The sequence below is a fragment of the Cherax quadricarinatus genome, chromosome 1 (assembly GCF_038502225.1).
Source record: "Cherax quadricarinatus isolate ZL_2023a chromosome 1, ASM3850222v1, whole genome shotgun sequence".
Taxonomy (NCBI): domain Eukaryota; kingdom Metazoa; phylum Arthropoda; class Malacostraca; order Decapoda; family Parastacidae; genus Cherax; species Cherax quadricarinatus.
The window spans coordinates 42,451,787-42,471,786 of record NC_091292.1 but is presented as its reverse complement, the minus strand read 5'-3'; the positions used below and the strand labels follow the sequence as shown (position 1 = coordinate 42,471,786).

The window sequence follows — 20,000 nt, the reverse complement described above, 5'->3', positions numbered from 1 at the left end:
TGTGACCTAACCATATTTCCATTGTCGTAGAAAGAGGGGTTCTGCTTTGACTTGCAATAAATTAAATACTTCGTCACACTAAACACCATTCATTTCATGTTTAGTCGTTATATGGAAATTACCTCTTCCGATAGAGCTGTTACTTACAAGGGTGCGACTGACTGAATACCCTAGACGTGGTCCCGAAACTTCAGCTCCGATACCTAGGCTCATAACATTAGCTGACAAAAATACCCGTGCAATACAGATCTGCGCAAATCTTAACACCTGAGATACGGTGACGGCTTACTTACCAAGGACCCTAATGGAAATAAGTCACTTCGTTTGGCTATGTTGTTTTCCTAGGTAATTTACACTTTGTATGATAATTGTACCTATGTGTACGTGTGCCTAAATAAACTTACTTACCTTGGGATCCGATGTAAAGCCAGAGAGTTATCCTTTGTCTCGAAGCCTTCCAGATGTCCATCCCACTTGAGTATCATTAATAAGCCACTAATTCTCGCAGTATAGCTCAAGAGTAATGAAATAATACTAGAATTATTGTACGTTTTCTTCGCTCGCGAAAATATGGCTGAACTCCTGGACTATATCACAGAGACTGTCTACAGGCCTCCCACGAGTCTTGGCATCTACCGACAATATCGGTAGTTAAGCAACTTACACTTACATACCTTACCTATCTGTGTAAGCTACAATCTTAGACTAGGTTCATGCTTACTAATGGTTTACGAATAATTAGCCTTACAATCAAGATTCGGGTGAAAGTTTAACGAAGTCGCAATATTGACCGGGGTGGCCAGCATGCCCTTCCTTCACACACCTTACAAATGCGTCGTTAAACGTAAGCGGAAAACTTTTATTTTTTCCAAATCCATAGTTTCTTTGGCATCAGTAGGAAAGTTCTAGATGTGTTTCACATGGAGTTGGCCCGTGACTGTATACACTTACATGTGGGTTGATACCTCACTGTGTATACTCGTGGGTAAATGCGGTGGGTCTCAGGCTATGTATACTCACATGGGGTGGGTCTCAGGCTATGTATACTCACATGAAGGTGGGTCTCAGGTTATGTATATTCACATGGGAGTGGGTCTCAGACTATGTATACTCACATGGAGTGGGTCTCAGGCTATGTATACTCACATGAGGGTGGGTTTCACGCAATGTATACTCACATGGGGGTAGGTTCCTCGTTGTATGTCCATCCAGCACTTGACATCATCACCCTCGAAGCGTGTCTGCACCACATCCAACATGGACACTTGCAGTGGTAGGAAATTAACTGCCTTGTTGTATTTGCTGGTCCACACACATGACAGTTTCTTGGCTGTGTCCCATACTTCCTGCAAGTGGAGGGAACATACCAAACACTGGTTAATGGCTGTGGCGTTAACAAAGATAATAACTAGGATGCTAATGTATATAATAGCTGGAATGATACTGCATACAATGGCTAGGATGCTAGTATACATAATGCTTGAAGAGCTAGTGCATATAATAGCTGGAATGGTACTGTATAAAATGAATGGAGCTTTAAAGTAAGTAATGGCTGGGAAGCTAGTATATGTAAGAACTAGAATGCTGATGTACATGAAGGTAGGAATGCTATTAATGTATATAATAGCTGGACTGTTTGTATATATAATGCCTAGGATGGTAGTATATATATTTGCTAGAATATTTGTGAACTTAATAGCAATAATACTGGAATAGGTAATGGCTAGGATGCTAGTTTACATTATGGCTGGAATGTTTGTATATAATGCTTAAGATACTAGTGCATATAATGGTTAGGATGCTAGTATATATGATGGTAGTGTATATAGCTAATTATGTTTGGGTACATATAGACAAAAAAGCTAATTTAGATTATAATTGTGGTGTGTATATAATGTAGATGATGTAAGTGTAGATAATGGCGATAATGTATATTTATATAATGAAAATAATGCTAGAGTGTATAGTAGCCATTGACGTGTAATGATGACGTGCGATGAAGCGATATATATACATACACACACACACACACACACACACACATATATATATATATATATATATATATATATATATATATATATATATATATATATATATCTATATATATATTGGGGGGTCCACCTCTGGTGTAAATTGTGGGACCCACAGCCTCGGAGAAGTGGATAAAAAGGCTTCAAGGAAGAATATTTGGATTTCTTCCTGAAGCCGTTTGAATATTCCACTTCCCCTAGCACCCCATCTTTTCGTATTTTTTTTTTTTTTACCAATAGGAATATTTTATTACATAATCTGGTACAGAAGATTTAAGTGATACATTATTGATATAAAGGTGACATATACGGTACATGTTGTTACGTGTGTATCGCCGATTATAAGGCGAAAATCTCATCCAGCTCCTCAGAGCTGGGGCGTGTGCCCAAAATACAGCAGGCATTACCCCTTTGAACAGCCGCACTGAGCCGCTGGAACAGAAAACTAGCTGCCCTGGGATCCCTAGTTACCCTGATGAGTCTTTTTCCCAGCTCCTTAAGGAATTTAGATGCACTCTTTCCCCATGAGCCAAGGGTCTCTGAGCCTATGGGAACAAACATATAATGATGGGCAAGTTCTCCATGTTTTCTAGACTTTTGGGACTCCCTGAAGCTGGAAGCTGCCCCTCCTTCCTCCCTGGTTTACTGGAGATAAGTATCAGCCAAGGTAGATGCACATGTATAGTCCCACACCACCTGCTTCCCGTCTGTCCAGGCTTGAAGGGTGATACCATCTGGACGCTTCTGGCTGCCATCAGATCTGCATAGCTGGGGTGGCTCCCTTACTGCTGGGCATCCGGCTGTTGTGAGGCTCCTCTTGATAATGTTATTAACATCATCATGTCTTGCAATCTTTCCCTCGGATTTACGGCACACAAGACCATGGTACCCGAATCGGTCTGCTGCTTCACTGCCACAAATACACCTGTGTTCGGCGAGAATAGGGACGGCAAGTCGAAGGGCAACGCCGATGTGGATGGTCTCTGGGTCGAGGCGTGTGCCAAGGCTGGAGTTGGGAACAGCCAACAGAAAGTCCCCTGCATGAGGAGCTCTCACTGCCAGGAGGCGGGCTCTATCCTTCCCTGACACACTCTGAAGCATTGTTGAGGCTATATTTTGCACTATTGGACCATCCCAGTTCATTTGTTTGTAGTTGTTGGAGGGAGCAGGTCTGGTTTCAGAGCCCGTTAGATTATCCCAGATCATGGCTCCGTCAATGAACTTTTGGTCCTGGACTCCAATCTTGTCCCTAAGATGTTCAGGGAGAATCGCTGCTACAAGCCCTCTGGATGCAATACATGAGGACAGAAAAGCAGGTAGCGCAATCTGTGATGACTTGCGGACACCAGTGCCTCCTAGTCTGACTGGAAGTGTAGCTTGGTTCCACTGCCCGTCTTCTAGAGTAAGGTTAAGTACTTTCGTAAAAATCTGCCTTAGTATACTGTCATATTCGTGCAGTATAGGGTTATCATATGAAGGTGCACGTCTTAGAAAATATGTCAACCTGGGAAGACTCAAATACTTTGTGAGAAGGTACAAGGCATCGTGGGTGTCCAGATTACCTATTTGTTGTTCCATTCTCCTTAACTATTCCAATTTCTTCCTGAGAATTGTGTCAATGGCATTGCTTCACAAAGGTGCTCCTAGCAAGACACTATTTGTGGTAGTTTTGACCTCACTGCATTTATCACTTGTTGACCGACTGAGATGATTTCACATTTGGATGGATTTAGGATGAGACCCATTTCCTGTCCCCGTGTCATTACCTGTGTAAGATCATGTAGGAGGGACTCCTTTGTACCTGCTAGTGTGCCATCATCTAGGAACCAGATGTTTAGCTCGCTGGTCAGTCTGACTGTGATTTTCCTGACTTTTATACAGAAGAGAAATGGTGCAAGAGGATCTCCTTGTTGGACGCCCTCCGATGATATGATTTCATGCTCTCCAAAGAGAAGCATTGATTCCTTGCTATACCCAGCTGCAACAAAAGGGAAGAGACCAGGGAAATGTTCTTGTACTGCTGCTAATACCACGTCTCTTTTCAGGAGATTGAATGCATTCTTGAAATCTAATTTTACCACTGCATTGTCCTCAGGCAGGTTGTTGATATACGCCCTTGTTCCATGAACCGCTGCTTCACTTCCTTGAGAGACCCCAAAGTCAAGCTGGTTTGGTTGAAGCATCATGGCTGCCTGTGCCCGAATACTTCGGATAACAGCTTTGGATACGAGGCGGCGTAACGTGTTGCCTACTGCAATTGGCAGAATATATATATATATATATATATATATATATATATATATATATATATATATATATATATATATATATATATATATGCATCCTCTAGCACTAACATTGATGTGAGACATGACAGTAAAGTCCATTTAGAAAACAATCCTAAATTTTTGATTAATAAATAAATGAGACACGTGTGACACACTAGGAATCTTTCTTGACTGCACTGTAAACACCATCAGTCGAATATTGAGATGAAGCCTACAGCCTGTACTAACCTTCCTATGGTGTAAGAATATACCTAGTTGGATGAGTCTTATTGTGTAGCTAGCTGGCCCAGTGGCTAACGCGTCGGTCTGGTGTTTTATGATTCTCTGATCGCGGGTTGTAACCTCACCCGAGGTATTGTTTGTTTGCAATCTTGTCATTACGATTTCGTGAGTCACCTACAGCCTGAAGGCTGCAGCCTAGGCGAAATGTTTCCTCTGTAAATATTCTCAGTGATGGACACAAGTCTTATTAACTTGTCCGCATTAAATACCATTTATATGTTATTGGTTAATATTACTGTGAGGCTCGTTAACATAGTAGCAGTGACTGTAGATAATAATGTATATTCAAACAGAGAGATATATATGTGATAATGATCGTGACTCTGGTGTATATAAATAGCACAGAGCTAGTGTATACAAAACAAATCATAATGTTAGTGTATATATTAACACTGATGCTATTATGACAGTGTAAATAATAGTTGTAATGCCAGTGCATATTACTGTCATGAATCTAATATATATAATGCTTATGAAGTTAATACATGTAAAAGTATTTATGATGGTGTATATAATAGATGTTAGATTACCTTAATTTTATATAAGAATTAACATGCGTTTATAACCTTTGTTACATAACCGAGGAGACTGAACCCATTGTATATAATGTTAAGGATACTCGTGTGTATAATGACAATGATATGGGCGTAAAAAAATGACAATGGTGCAAATGTAAATGATAGCGATAATGTTAAGTAATGGAACGATGAGAAGGAATAGTGTTTATGGTGATGAATATAACTGACTTGAAAGAGAATGTGAAAAACTAGATACTAGCGTAAACAAAAGCACTAGTACCAGGATATCTATTGTTGCTAGTTTATATAATGGCCTGGATACTAGGGTATACAATAGTCAGGATGGTATGAATAACAGGGAAGGCATTGCACTGTATAAATGAATACTTAACAGGAAGGAAACAAGGAGTGATTGCCTAGGAAGAGGCGTCGAAATGGATAAATTTGACTAATGATTTCCACCAGGCTGAGGTACTAGGACCGGCACTGTAGCATACATACACGAATGACATGACGGAAGGCATGGAGTCAGAGGTGTCCCTGTTGGTAGATGATGTCAAGTTAATGAGGTGAATACAAATAGATGAAGACCAGAAAAGATTTCAAATGGACTTGGACTGGCTGCAGGTCAGGTCTAGCAAATGGCTGCTAAAATTCAAACCCAGCAAATGTAACGCTTATGAAGACTGGGATGGGCAAAGATCCCAGACTTGAGTACTGGAAGGGGGGACAAAGGCTGCAAACCTTGCTCTTGGGGTGAGCATTGTTCTAAGCATATCACCTGAGGCGTGAATTTCTGCTGCAACAAGTGCGCTTCTGCCGTATGGAGCGTCGTGCCATCCACGACACTGCATACTGCATACGGCGCTCTTCCGGCCCGTATGGGAGTATACAATACCAGTAAGGAACCCACACCCTATGAAGCATGTCAAGAAACTGGAGAAATTGCAAAGGTTTGCAACGAGACTAATCCCAGAGCAAAATGGTATGTCATGTGAGGAGAGAGATTAAGGAAGCTAAATGTAGTGACACAGGAAAAATATCACTAGGGGTGATATGTTAACAACATACAAAATACTAAGAGAAAATGACAGGAGATGGGAAAGGTGAACACTTAGGCACAGCTGGAAGTTGAAAAGACAGATGTAAAAACCTGGACAGTGGAGCGGTAGATGCAGGATCAGTACATAGCTATAAAAAGCTCGATGAGGTTCTTGAAGTCAGGAGACAGTTAACCAGTTAACCGAATTGTTGCTGGAGATGAGGCAGGGCCAGGAGCTGAGACTCGACTCCTGCGACCACATATAAGTACACACAGACACACAAGCTGAGAGAAAGGACACAAATATGAAAGGAACAAGAAAGAGAGAGGAGGCTAGAGTCAATAGCGGGCAACTAGAGTCGAGTGGAGCAGCAAGCGCAAACAACCACAGAACCCTGCAACCAAACATTCTCTCAAATCAAACCACACCCCACACTCACAGCCCCACCTCACCCTATATATTAGACCCCCACAGCACCCTGCCAGGTCTCCTACTCCTACAGCTCCCACAACCCCCCAGAATACAGTGCTGGAGAGGTAACTGAAGGTATGGTACACCAACGCTGATGAAATAACGAATAATTGGGAGTAGTGGCACGAAAGAATCAGAGGCATCACCGGACGTCAAAGCTCTCACAGTAACCAAGCTCACAGGAATGATAACAGATGCCATCTTTCCAACTGGATATCAGATCCTGAGGAAAGACAGAGAGAATAGAGAGGGTGGAGGAGTGGCACTGCTCATCAAAAAGCAATGGAATTTTGAGGAAATGGCAAAGGGAGACAGAGGAGAAACAAAAGACTGCACAATAGGAACACTTCAGAATAGAGGCCCCAAAATGGTGATTGCAGTGATGTATAACTCACCACAGAATAGCAGGAGGCAAAGACAAGAGTATGATGAGAGTAGCAGAGACATGGTCGATGCACTGGATGAAGTGGCCAGAAAGCCCCATGCGACTAGGAAAAAGTTACTAGTTGTACGTGACTTCAAAACCTGGAGCCAAACGGGGGCCCAGAAACATGGAGGGTTAAGATGATAGAGGTGGTACTAGAAAACCTCGTGCAGCAACACATTAGGGACACTACCAGAGAGAGAGGAGAGGACGATCCGGTAAGTCAGGACCTTTTATTCACCTTGAGTAATCCAGATATTGAGGACATCACATATGAAAGGCCCATCGGAGCTAGTGATCACGTGGTCCTGAGCATCGAATACATAGCAGAGTTACAAGTGGAGAGGAAAGCATGAAGGGCAAGACGAATGAAGCCAGACTACAAGAGAGGGGAGTACACAGGCTTAAGAAACTTCCTGCACGAGGTTCAGTGGGAAAGAGAATTGGCAGGAAAATCAGAAAATGATATGATAGAATATATGACAACAATATGCAAGGAAGGGCAACAAAAATAATGAGAAGGAGAGGACGAGCTCTTGCTTCATCCAGAGGTGTAGAGAGGCCAAAACTAAGTGTGCTAGAGAATAGAAGAAGCATAGAAAGCAAAGGATCCAGGAAGATAAGGCGTTAGTCAAAGGGATAGAAATAAATATGCACAGATAAGGAGGGAGGTTCAGCATCAACACGAAAATGACACAGCAGCTAAAGCTAAGTCTGACCCAAAGCTGTTGTACAATTACATCAGGAGGAAAACAAGAGTCAAAGACAAGGTAATTAGGCTGAAGACGAAAAGAGGGAAGATCACAAGAAATGACTGGGAAGTATGTGAAGAGGTCAACAAGTGATTTAAAGAAGTATTTACAGTGGAGACAGAAAGAACTTTAGAAAGCCAGAGTGGTTGGGAACTCTATCAAGTGCTGGACACAATACATACAACCGAAGAGGAGGTGAAGAGGCTGCTAAGTGAACTAGATATCATCAGGTAGTCGCCCTGCTGGAACAGGGCGACTACCTGAGGTGTGGAAATTGCAGTTCCAGTTTTTACGTAAGGAGACAGATACGCAGTACTACACTACAGACCAGTGTCACCAACATGTCTTCTAAACAAAGTCAACGAGATGATTATCAGAAGAATGGTAGAGCATCTAGAAAGGAATGATCATATCCATGACAACCAGCACAGTGTCAAGAAAGGACAATTTTGTGTCATAAATCCACTGGAGTTCTCTGACAAGGTGACAGCGGCAAGGCAAGAAAGAGAGGGGAGTGGATAGATTGTGTTTTCTTTTGACTATAAGAAGGCTTTTGACACAGGTCCACACAAGAGATTAGTGTAAAAGTTGGAGGACCAGGCAGGTATAACAGGGAAGGCACTGCACATCAGAGAATACCTGACAGGAAGGCAACAGCTAGTCATGGTACGTGACGAGGTATCAGACTGGGCGCCTGTGACGAACAGGGTTCCAATGCTGTCGGTCCTAGTACCTAGTACCTTTGCTAATAAAGCGAATTCAATCGGATGAGGATCAGGCAGGACTACAAAGGGATCTGGACAGGCTGCAAACCTGGTCCAGCAACTGGTGCCTTGAATTTAACCCTGCCAAGTGCAAAGTCATGAAGATCGGGCCAAGAAGACCGCAGAGTACAGTCTATGGGACCAAGACTGCAAACCTCATTTAAGGAAAGGGCTCTTGGGGTGAGTATAATGCCGAGCACATCTTCTGAGGTGCACATCAAAGAAATAACTGCTGTAGCATACAGGCGACTAGCAAACCTATTACAGCGTTCAGACACCTCAGCAAGGAATTGTTCAGGACTCTGTACACAGTGTACGTCATGCTCATACCGGAGTATTCAGCACCAGTTTGCAACCCCACACCTGGTCAAGCACGTCAAGAAATTAGGCAAAGTGCAAAGGTTTGTAACGAGACTACTCCCGGAGTTAAGATGCATATCCTACGAGGAGACTTTAAGGGAAATCGAGTTGACGAAACTAGAGGACAGGAGAGAGAGGGAGGAGGGGGAACATGGTAACGATATATAAAATACTGAGGGAAATTGACAAGGTGGACAGAGACAGGATGTTCCACAGATGGGACACAGTAACAAGGAGTCACAATTGGAAGTTGAAGACTCAGACGAATCAAAGAGATGTTAGAAAGCTTTTCTTCAGCCATAGAACTGTCAGGAAGCGGAATAATCTAGAGAGTGATGTAGTGGAGACAGGATCCATACATAGCTTTAAGAAGAGTTACAATAAAGCTCATGGAGCAGGGAGCGGACTTAGTGGTGACCAGTGAAGAGGTGGGGCCAGGAGCTGTGAATCGATTCCTGCAACCACAAATAGATAAGAACACACATACACAAATACATAAACTCTCATACAAGCATCTATATATATATATATATATATATATATATATATATATATATATATATATATATATATATATATATATATATATATATATATATATGTATATATATATATATATATATATACATATATATATATACATATCTATATGTATATATATGTATATATATATGTGTATATATATATATATATGTATATATATATATATATATATATATATATATATATAAAAATATATATAAATATATACATATATATACATATATAAACATATATATATATATACATATAATTTAGACAAGTTTGTTTTACCTGGACTGCTGAGTCCATCTGGAATATAACAATGTTTGACACGATGGTGTCGTCCTGCTCAGTTGCAGCTGTTCCACAACCGTCCATGGGCACCAAGAATTTGTATGATCGTTGACCGGTGTCTGGCTCCACATAACTGAAAAAAAACGAGTTAGCAACATGTAAATTTAGGAGCACTGAGACTAATAAGTCATGGAAGTTACTTCGAACAATAAAAAATGACTCACCTTATTAACTGGTACAGAATCATTCATATTCATGCAACAGAAGACTTGCTTAAAAAAAAAAGACTACTTACCTAAAATAATGCACCCTGGAGTTTGTGACTATTAATCTAAATATATATACATATATATACATATATATATATATATATATATATATATATATATATATATATATATATATATATATATATATATATATATATATATATATATATATATAAATATATGTCAGTAACAATACTGCGACTAGCCTGGGGATCGAACCTGTATTGTTTTAGTCCGCCTTATGTGGAGCAAAAATTCACGACAATCTCACCCACGGGACCATACAATCCTACATGAATCATGCAACCAGCAAAGCTAGGTGTTGTACCGTGATCCGAGGACATACGATGGTGTGGGTGCCTCAGAATTAACGTCATTCTATTCCCCGTTTGGTGTACTAGCCTTCACAAGCAGTATATATAGTATTGTAACCACGAAAGAGTGGCATTTAATCAATAACAACACTGTGACTATCCAACACCTAGCTCTGCTGGGTGCATGATCTGTGTAGGACTGTATGGTCCATCAATCTTGATTGGACTGACCACATCGACTCAAGGCTGAGGGACTGATTACCTCATTCTCCTTCTGTTCTTCAAGTTTATCCTTTGTATGGACTGATGAAGCTACTGTGTGGCGAAACGTTTCCTCAATAAAGATACCCAAGAGTTGCACATGTGTCTAATTTAACAACGTTTCTTCCCACTGTATTTTCATCATCATATCTTTATTCTTCATTTGATCTGTTTTTGTTTTTCACATAACCATTATGTGCCATTTAAGTATGTAAATTCCTTCACTTTATAACCCATTAGCTAAATCATTTTGTGAATGTGATTCCATTCTCCGTTGGTATTCTAAGTTTAAGATCTTTTTCTCACCAAGTGTGTTGAAAATGTTTGAAATTTATAGGCATGAGTGTCCTTGTATGGTTCAGTTTGGTCAGGCAGGATTGTCCAGTCACCCAGTGGGTGGTGCAGTCTGACCAGGAAGGACTGTCCAGTCACCCAGTGGGTGGTGCAGTCTGACCAGGAAGGACTCTCCAGTCACCCAGTGGGTGGTGCAGTAAGACCAGGAAGGACTGTCCAGTAACCGAGTGGGAGGTGCAGTCTGACCAGGAAGGACTCTCCAGTCACCCAGTGGGTGGTGCAGTCTGACCAGGAAGGACTGTCCAGTTACCGAGTGGGAGGTGCAGTCTGACCAGGAAGGACTCTCCAGTCACCCAGTGGGTGGTGCAGTCTGACCAGGAAGGACTGTCCAGTTACCGAGTGGGAGGTGCAGTCTGACCAGGAAGGACTGTCCAGTCACCCAGTGGGTGGTGCAGTCTGACCAGGAAGGACTGTCCAGTCACCCAGTGGGTGGTGCAGTCTGACCAGGAAGGACTGTCCAGTCACCCAGTGGGTGGTGCAGTCTGACCAGGAAGGACTGTCCAGTCACCCAGTGGGTGGTGCAGTGTGACCATGAAGGACACTCCAGTCACCCAGTGGGTGATGCAGTCTGACCAGGAAGGACTCTCAAGTCACCCAGTGGGTGGTGCAGTCTGACCAGGAAGGACTCTCCAGTCACCCAGTGGGTGGTGCAGTCTGACCAGGAAGGACTCTCCAGTCACCCAGTGGGTGGTGCAGTCTGACCAGGAAGGACTCTCCAGTCACCCAGTGGGTGGTGCAGTCTGACCAGGAAGGACTGGCCAGTCACCCAGTGGGTGGTGCAGTCTGACCAGGAAGGACTCTCCAGTCACCCAGTGGGTGGTGCAGTCTGACCAGGAAGGACTCTCCAGTCACCCAGTGGGTGGTGCAGTCTGACCAGGAAGGACTGGCCAGTCACCCAGTGGGTGGTGCAGTCTGACCAGGAAGGACTCTCCAGTCACCCAGTGGGTGGTGCAGTCTGACCAGGAAGGACTGTCCAGTCACCCAGTGGGTGGTGCAGTCTGACCAGGAAGGACTCTCCAGTCACCCAGTGGGTGGTGCAGTCTGACCAGGAAGGACTGTCCAGTCACCCAGTGGGTGGTGCAGTCTGACCAGGAAGGACTGTCCAGTCGCCGAGTGGGAGGTGCATTCTGACCAGGAAGGACTGTCCAGTCACCCAGTGGGTGGTGCAGTCTGACCAGGAAGGACTCACCAGTCACCCAGTGGGTGGTGCAGTCTGACCAGGAAGGACTGTCCAGTCACCCAGTGGGTGGTGCAGTCTGACCAGGAAGGACTGTCCAGTCACCCAGTGGGAGGTGCAGTGTGACCAGGAAGGACTGTCCAGTTACCCAGTGGGTGGTGCAGTCTGACCAGGAAGGACTCTCCAGTCACCCAGTGGGTGGTGCAGTCTGACCAGGAAGGACTGTCCAGTTACCGAGTGGGAGGTGCAGTCTGACCAGGAAGGACTGTCCATTCACCCAGTGGGTGGTGCAGTCTGACCAGGAAGGACTGTCCAGTCACCCAGTGGGTGGTGCAGTCTGACCAGGAAGGACTGTCCAGTCACCGAGTGGGAGGTGCAGTCTGACCAGGAAGGACTGTCCAGTCACCCAGTGGGTGGTGCAGTGTGACCATGAAGGACACTCCAGTCACCCAGTGGGTGATGCAGTCTGACCAGGAAGGACTCTCAAGTCACCCAGTGGGTGGTGCAGTCTGACCAGGAAGGACTCTCCAGTCACCCAGTGGGTGGTGCAGTCTGACCAGGAAGGACTCTCCAGTCACCCAGTGGGTGGTGCAGTCTGACCAGGAAGGACTCTCCAGTCACCCAGTGGGTGGTGCAGTCTGACCAGGAAGGACTCTCCAGTCACCCAGTGGGTGGTGCAGTCTGACCAGGAAGGACTGTCCAGTCACCCAATGGGTGGTGCAGTCTGACCAGGAAGGACTGTCCAGTCACCCAGTGGGTGGTGCAGTCTGACCAGGAAGGACTCTCCAGTCACCCAGTGGGTGATGCAGTCTGACCAGGAAGGACTCTCCGGTCACCCAGTGGGTGGTGCAGTCTGACCAGGAAGGACTGTCCAGTCACCCAGTGGGTGGTGCAGTCTGACCAGGAAGGACTCTCCAGTCACCCAGTGGGTGGTGCAGTCTGACCAGGAAGGACTCTCCGGTCACCCAGTGGGTGGTGCAGTCTGACCAGGAAGGACTCTCCAGTCACCCAGTGGGTGGTGCAGTCTGACCAGGAAGGACTCTCCAGTCACCCAGTGGGTGGTGCAGTCTGACCAGGAAGGACTGACCAGTCAGTCAGAAGGAGACGGGTCATAGGCAGGCGGGTGGAGGACGTTAGCCACAATCACACACACCATCTTCCTTACGGTACTTGTCGGACCAGGAAGCTCATCCCTAATGTTGGTTCAAACATGTATTCACAAGTTCTCAACTAGTAACCTCGCCTAACTGTATTTGTGTTGTTCACTTTTCATTCACTGACTGCCCGAAATGCCCCGGCATTTCGGGCAGTTAGTGAATGAAAAGTTTAGAACTTGTGAATACATGTTTGAACCAACGTTAGAGATGAATGAAAGTGATAGTGACTTTCTTTGTACTTAGCAAACCGAAATTGTAATTACACATCGTAAGCTTTACACAGAATTAAAATTTCTGTCTTAATCTTTTTATCTTAAGCTAAGTTTTCATCCTGCTCAGTTCACTTCAGTGCTCTAAGGAAACTTGTCCTTACGTCTCAGCCCGCCTGGGAATCAAATCTTTGTCCCTTCTCTTATCATCCAGTTTATTATCCAAATTACTTCGCTTCCTAAGCACCCAGAAATTAGACGAGCTGTACCCTACCAATACAGTTACATTGATTATCATACATAGCAGCATATGTGTGGGGAACCTAGGAAAACCCCGAAAAATGTCAGACAAACTAACTTATATCCATTTGGGTCCCTTTTTAAGTTTATTATACTATAAAGTAGATAATATCTTATTGTATACTATGTTAAATTTTATTAAGAAACTAAGAAGCAAGAATTTTGTGGAATGGAGAAAAACCTAATTTGTTATAATATTAAGTAGAGTGAGAGATCCTGTCACCATTGTTTTTTAAACATTATTTGGAAAATATCATTAATGAAGTAGTGTCTATGGAAACAGAATTAAGGTTACGCTTTCTAAAAGTAAAGATTATTGAATATACAGATGATATTGTAATATCTGCCTCCCGTGTGAGCTCCCTCTAGCAAGGACTGTTGACACCGTCCCGCAAGACTTCTATCGTCTCAGTCTCACAAGTGGCTTGTACAACACTTTAAGGAGTAAACCTGTAAACTGTAGTATATATAAATTACGTTAGTCATGGACACGCTTATTAACCGTAAGTTAACTATCCCTGATTCTTCCACCCAATATTTAGTGGTCACGTGACTAGGGGTTAAATACAACAATAGTATCACCAACAGATCTGACGCAGAGACTTGTAACCACAAATTCGTTGTAAGGCCTCTGAAGCACGTTGTTAACTGCCAGGTAACGTTGGGAATCTGTGTGAGGCTCGAGAGAAACTTGTAAGGGGGTGCTATCAACTCCTTGTCAAAAAGATGGCTACTAGATTCCTTCTTTCTCCTAGTTCATTGGAGGACCGCTAGATGTCTTTGTGTATCTAATTTTCCCTACTCATTTCTACCTAATTAAAACATATTAAAGCCTTAAACTACATATTTTAATTCAGTTATTAGAGCTTAATTCTACCTAAAACCTACCTGTAATCTATAAAATTAGTGTAAACATAATAATGTGCTAACTCATGATTTTGCTACTTGTTATATTGGCGTGGGTGCTAAAACATCTATGGTTTTATTTACAATGGTCCCGTGGGATTTATTTGAGCTTATTAAATTCCCACAGCATTAAAATAATAATCAGGCAACCCTGAAGGGGTATCTTATTGTGGTTGTTTGATGTTTTGCTTCCTCCTTAGTTTTTGACTTCAAAACACCTCAATCAATAGACTTCAAATTCCTAGTGCTGACGTTCTGTAACTAGGGAAAGTAATTATTGGCCTCGGCAGGTACTGTCCGGTCAGTGTTATATAAACGATTACCAAACTTATATAGACTATTCTCCTAATCAGAGTCATGTTTTTAATACCAGTGTAGTTTATCTGGCTCAGAAGAAGGTCGAGGTTGTAACTAGAGAACGTAGGGGCTATTATGCCCGTTTTATTTTTATAAAAGTGTGGTATTTCTCCTGTGAAAATTTTAACTATGTCTCAGTTGAAGGATTTTAATCCTTAATGGATGATGTAACTAATACGAGGAATGATAACTTTTAAGTTTTACCTGTGTAGGTACAAGTTTACCAATATGCTAACAGTTAAAAACTTTGATAAGTGGTAAATACCTCTGCTGCTCCGCCTCGAACCTTTAGTGGAAGTGTTGTGATCTGTGGAAGATTTGTGTCATTGGACTGTTTAAAATCCCAGTTTGTCAATTTTGATAAATTATGACATTGATTTCCCTTCTGTAACTGCAGAATCCTAAACGCATATGCAGTTTAATGTGATCCTTTATTGACAACGTTTGGCCCACACAGTGGGCTTTTTCAATTCACAAACAGATCTACCTGGGGTGGAAGGTACGGGAGTATTTATAGTCAGGTTGAGGTCAGGTGGAGAATGCTGCATCTGATGATCTACCGGGTGGGGTTATAGAGTCTTGGGTAGCTTGGCAGGGGTATTGGACAAGTTGTGAGTAGACCTTCTGCAGTGTTCTATGTTCTTTGTGGGATAGCGATGAAGAAGTTTCTTGGCAAGTGGTTCAGCTATGTTATAGAAGCCATTTTTCTGGTTGAAGTTGTCGGATATAGAGATAAGCGATGATTCCAGGATTCTTCGGTATTGAGTGTTGTCTTTTGTGGCGATAAGTCTTGAGTTTCTGTAGTTAATTAAATGGTTGTGTGAATTACGGTGTTGTACACAGGCATTTCTTGTATCGTCAGTCCTGCTTGCGTATTGGTGTTCTGAAATACGTGTTTGGAGGTCTTTTGATGTTTCGCCCACATATAATTTGCCGCAGTCATTACAAGGGATTATGTATACCCCTGCAGAGGATGGAAGTTTGTCCTGTCTATTATTGGTAATGTCCTTGATAGTCGTGGTTGTGGAGGTAGATACTTGGAATGAAGTTTTGGAAAAGATGTTGGAAACGTGTTTGGCAATGGAGTTGGTAGGGAGGACTATGCATCTCTTCTCGGCAGTGTCTCCTCTGGGTGTGTTGAAGATGTTTAATGCTCGCCGTCTGCAGTCTCTGATGATGTGACGAGGATAGTGAAGTTTGGAAAGTACTTGTTCAATTATAGTGCATTCTTCCTGAAGGAAGAAGCCTATAATTACACCGCGTTTAGTTTTGGTGTCGTGGTGAGAGTACAAGTGGAGAAGATCGTTTTGGTTGGTGGGTTTTCGATAGACTTTAAAACAAAGTTCGTGGTCAGCTTTGCAGAGAAGAACATCAAGGAAAGGAAGAGCGTTGTCGACTTCTTTTTCAAGTGTGAACTTGATTGAGAGCTCGACCTGGTTGAGCTTGTCTTGGAGAGCTTGAACGTTGAAGAGTCTAGGAGTTATTAGGAGAATTTCGTTAACTTAACGGAGCCTGGTGACAGACGAAAGAATAATGGTGGAGAAACGTTCGGCTTCTAGATGTTCCATGTATAGGTTCGCCAGGATGGCACTGAGTGGCGAACCCATGGGTAGTCCGAAAGTCTGCTGAAAGAGGTGATTTTCGAAAGAGAAACACGTAAAGTCAACACATAGTTCAACAAAGTCGATGAAATCGCTGGCTGGAATAGGAAGATCAAGTGAGGGCGAAACGTTGTGGGAGAAACATTGTCAATAAAGGATCACATTATACTGCATATGTGTTTATATTTCCATTGTGTCGGTATTTTATACCATTTGTTTCCATAGTTACAATCTTTAAATCATTTGATTCTGTACAGAAACTTGAGGATGCTTTGTCTAGTCGGCTACACACATTCAGTATTAGCGTATCTTATATGGACGATAATTTACCTGTTAATTTTATTAATACAACTTTCGAAATATCATTCTTACTCTTCTGAACCTCAAGAAAATTATGCAATCATCCTGAGAAATTAAACAAATCGTTCTAACATTGTCAACCCACATCATATATAAATTTCTACGCAGTTCCTTTAGCCTCTAAGAAATAATATTTTTAAATCTGCAAAAGACAGAATATCAGGCTGAATTTAAACTTTTTATTGTATATTTATTTATCTTGCATGATTTACTATACGTCCTTTCGCATGAAAATATCTCATCGGTTTTAATGAGTTTCACTAAGATCGATCAGTTTCGTGTTGATACGAGTCATGTTTACACTCTAGCTTATTCGCATTCATATATATATTTCACATACATAAATACAAATATATATATATATATATATATATATATATATATATATATATATATATATATATATATATATATATATATATATATATATATATATATATATATATATATATATATATATATATATATACCCAAGTATACATATTCATTTGCATATATATCTCACATACACAAATACATACAGATATGTATGCCAAAGGCATCCATATATATTCATACCTAAGCATTAATACGCACACCTGTATACACACATCCATATTTCTATATTCTGTTGCATTAGAACTTCCTGACCTTCCTGATCACTTCCTAAGTCCTACACTGAAGTACTGTGCAGTAACTTGCTTCAACTTTCTGCCAAGACGCACCAAGTGTAACACAACTAGTTAAAATTTTCAGTACAAACAAAACATTGTACATGATATATCATGAAAATACAGAGAAAATTATTAATGTGGGCAATATTATCATTGAGAATGAATGCATCGAGGAGTAGAAATATTTAGGTTATTATTCTCAATTATAACCCATATGGAGACTCAGTAGAATTACTAACCTGAAGAGGATCTCTTCTGGGATCCTCTGCAGGTCATTATGTGCATGAAGGCTTGTTTTAATAATGTTGGTAGAATTACCGACAATATGTAAAGTAAAAGGACACAAGTGCAACTAATGTGACATTTTACTGTGGCAACGTTTCGCTCTCCAGGAGCTTTGTCAAGCCGTTACAAGGCATGTTAGATAATACGGTTTCTGACATGAGATTCAACATGGTTAGTAGAAAATTTAATTCGGGTTTTAAAAATCTGGAAGTGATTAATTGTAAATAAGTTTTGCTTGTATTGAAGCATGCTACGTGTCTGATCAATGTTTACCGCTCTGGATGAGCAATTTCGGGTTTCAGTGTTACCTTTTGACTGGAATGAGGCACAACTCGTTCTCACCGAACCAGACCTCAGACGCCGACGGTGCCTAGAAGCTTCACTAATCGCCGTCACCGACACTATAGAACGCAACACCGGAAACTACAAAATTTCAAAAACATTGGCATACATGATACTTAAGCAGCACCAACCCAACAACACAGGGGTCACATGATTTCAACGTCTACCCGTCCTCATCACAACATGACATTCCTCAGGTCACGTGCGTCACTCACACCTCACTCTCCGCCTATATAGTATATATGTCTTTCTACCTCTGTATGTTACATACGGTGTTGTCGCTTATGAGATGCACCAGTTGAACTTACCAGAAGAGTGCTTGAACAGCATATGTCGCATCATTGTAGAAATCTTTCTCCCTCGGGAGCCAGAGACGGGTCATCGCAAGATTGAGACCCGTGCCAGGACTACGGTCTTGGCGAACATTATACATACATACTCTGTATGTTAGAAGTGATCAAGGTCCCAGGACCGAAACGTTTTCTAATAAATATGTCAGTGTTTGCTTACGTGTCTTTCTAAACCAACAAGAACATTGGGAAGACAGACTTACAGCCGAATTCATATTAATGAACATTTATTTAACAAGTCCTCTCTTAGATAATATATTTCCTCAGTACTAGCTAGCCATAAAAAAATATAATTGATTAGAAAGACTTTTGTTTAATTTTATCCAATTTACCCAAGTGTAAATTAGAAATGTAATTTCTGATGACTTTTCCAGCTTTTCATTAAATCATATCATATAACATATTGGGAAAATAATTTATAATCTAAATGAATATACTTCTTGTTATCTTATAGTCAGGAAAAAATAGTTACAAATGAACTATAATACGATACTCTATTGACAACGTTTCGCCCGCATAGTGGGGTTATCAAGTCATACTTTTTCTAAGTAGCGTGTGACGTGATCAAGCCCACTATGCGGGCGAAACGTTGTCAATAGAGGATCGTATTATAGTTCATTTGTAACTATTTATTCCTAACTATAAACTAACAAGAGGTATTCATCGATGTTCATCTGGGCGATGAATGATGAAGTAGCATTTCTTAGTGTTGTACTGCTAGATGTAATGAGTAGTGTTTGTGTTATGTTATTACTGTACTGCAATGTACTAAAGTTACCATTGACTAAGTGTTGTTACTACTACCACCACCACTACTACTACCACCACTACTACCACCACCACTACTACCACCACCACTACTACTACTACCACTACTACCACCACCACTACTACTACCACCACTACTACTACCACCACTACTACTACCACCACTACTACCACCACCACCACTACTACTACCACCACTACTACCACCACCACTACTACTACCACCACCACTACTACTACCACCACCACTACTACTACCACCACCACTACTACTACCACCACTACTACTACCACCACTACTACTACCACAACTACTACTACCACCACTACTACTACCACCACTACTACCACCACCACTACTACTACCACCACCACTACTACTACCACCACCACTACTACTACCACCACTACTACTACCACCACTACTACTACCACCACTACTACTACCACCACTACTACTACCACCACTACTACCACCATCACTACTACCACCACCACTACTACTACCACCACCACTACTACCACCACCACTACTACTACCACCACCACTACTACTACCACCACCACTACTACTACCACCACTACT

At 42.0% G+C, this 20,000-nt stretch overlaps 1 protein-coding gene across 1 annotated transcript in view; it reads right to left on the bottom strand.

Moving 5' to 3' along the window:
- LOC128687781 (mucin-2-like) overlaps positions 1-20,000 on the bottom strand; it is a 565,626-nt gene that overhangs the window by 30,713 nt on the left and 514,913 nt on the right. Inside the window, exons 4-5 of the mRNA XM_070085758.1 lie at positions 9,749-9,884; positions 1,179-1,346 (exon numbers count right to left, since the gene is read on the bottom strand). Coding sequence (XP_069941859.1) covers positions 1,179-1,346; positions 9,749-9,884 — 304 coding nt within the window. The remainder of the gene's footprint in view (positions 1-1,178; positions 1,347-9,748; positions 9,885-20,000) is intronic.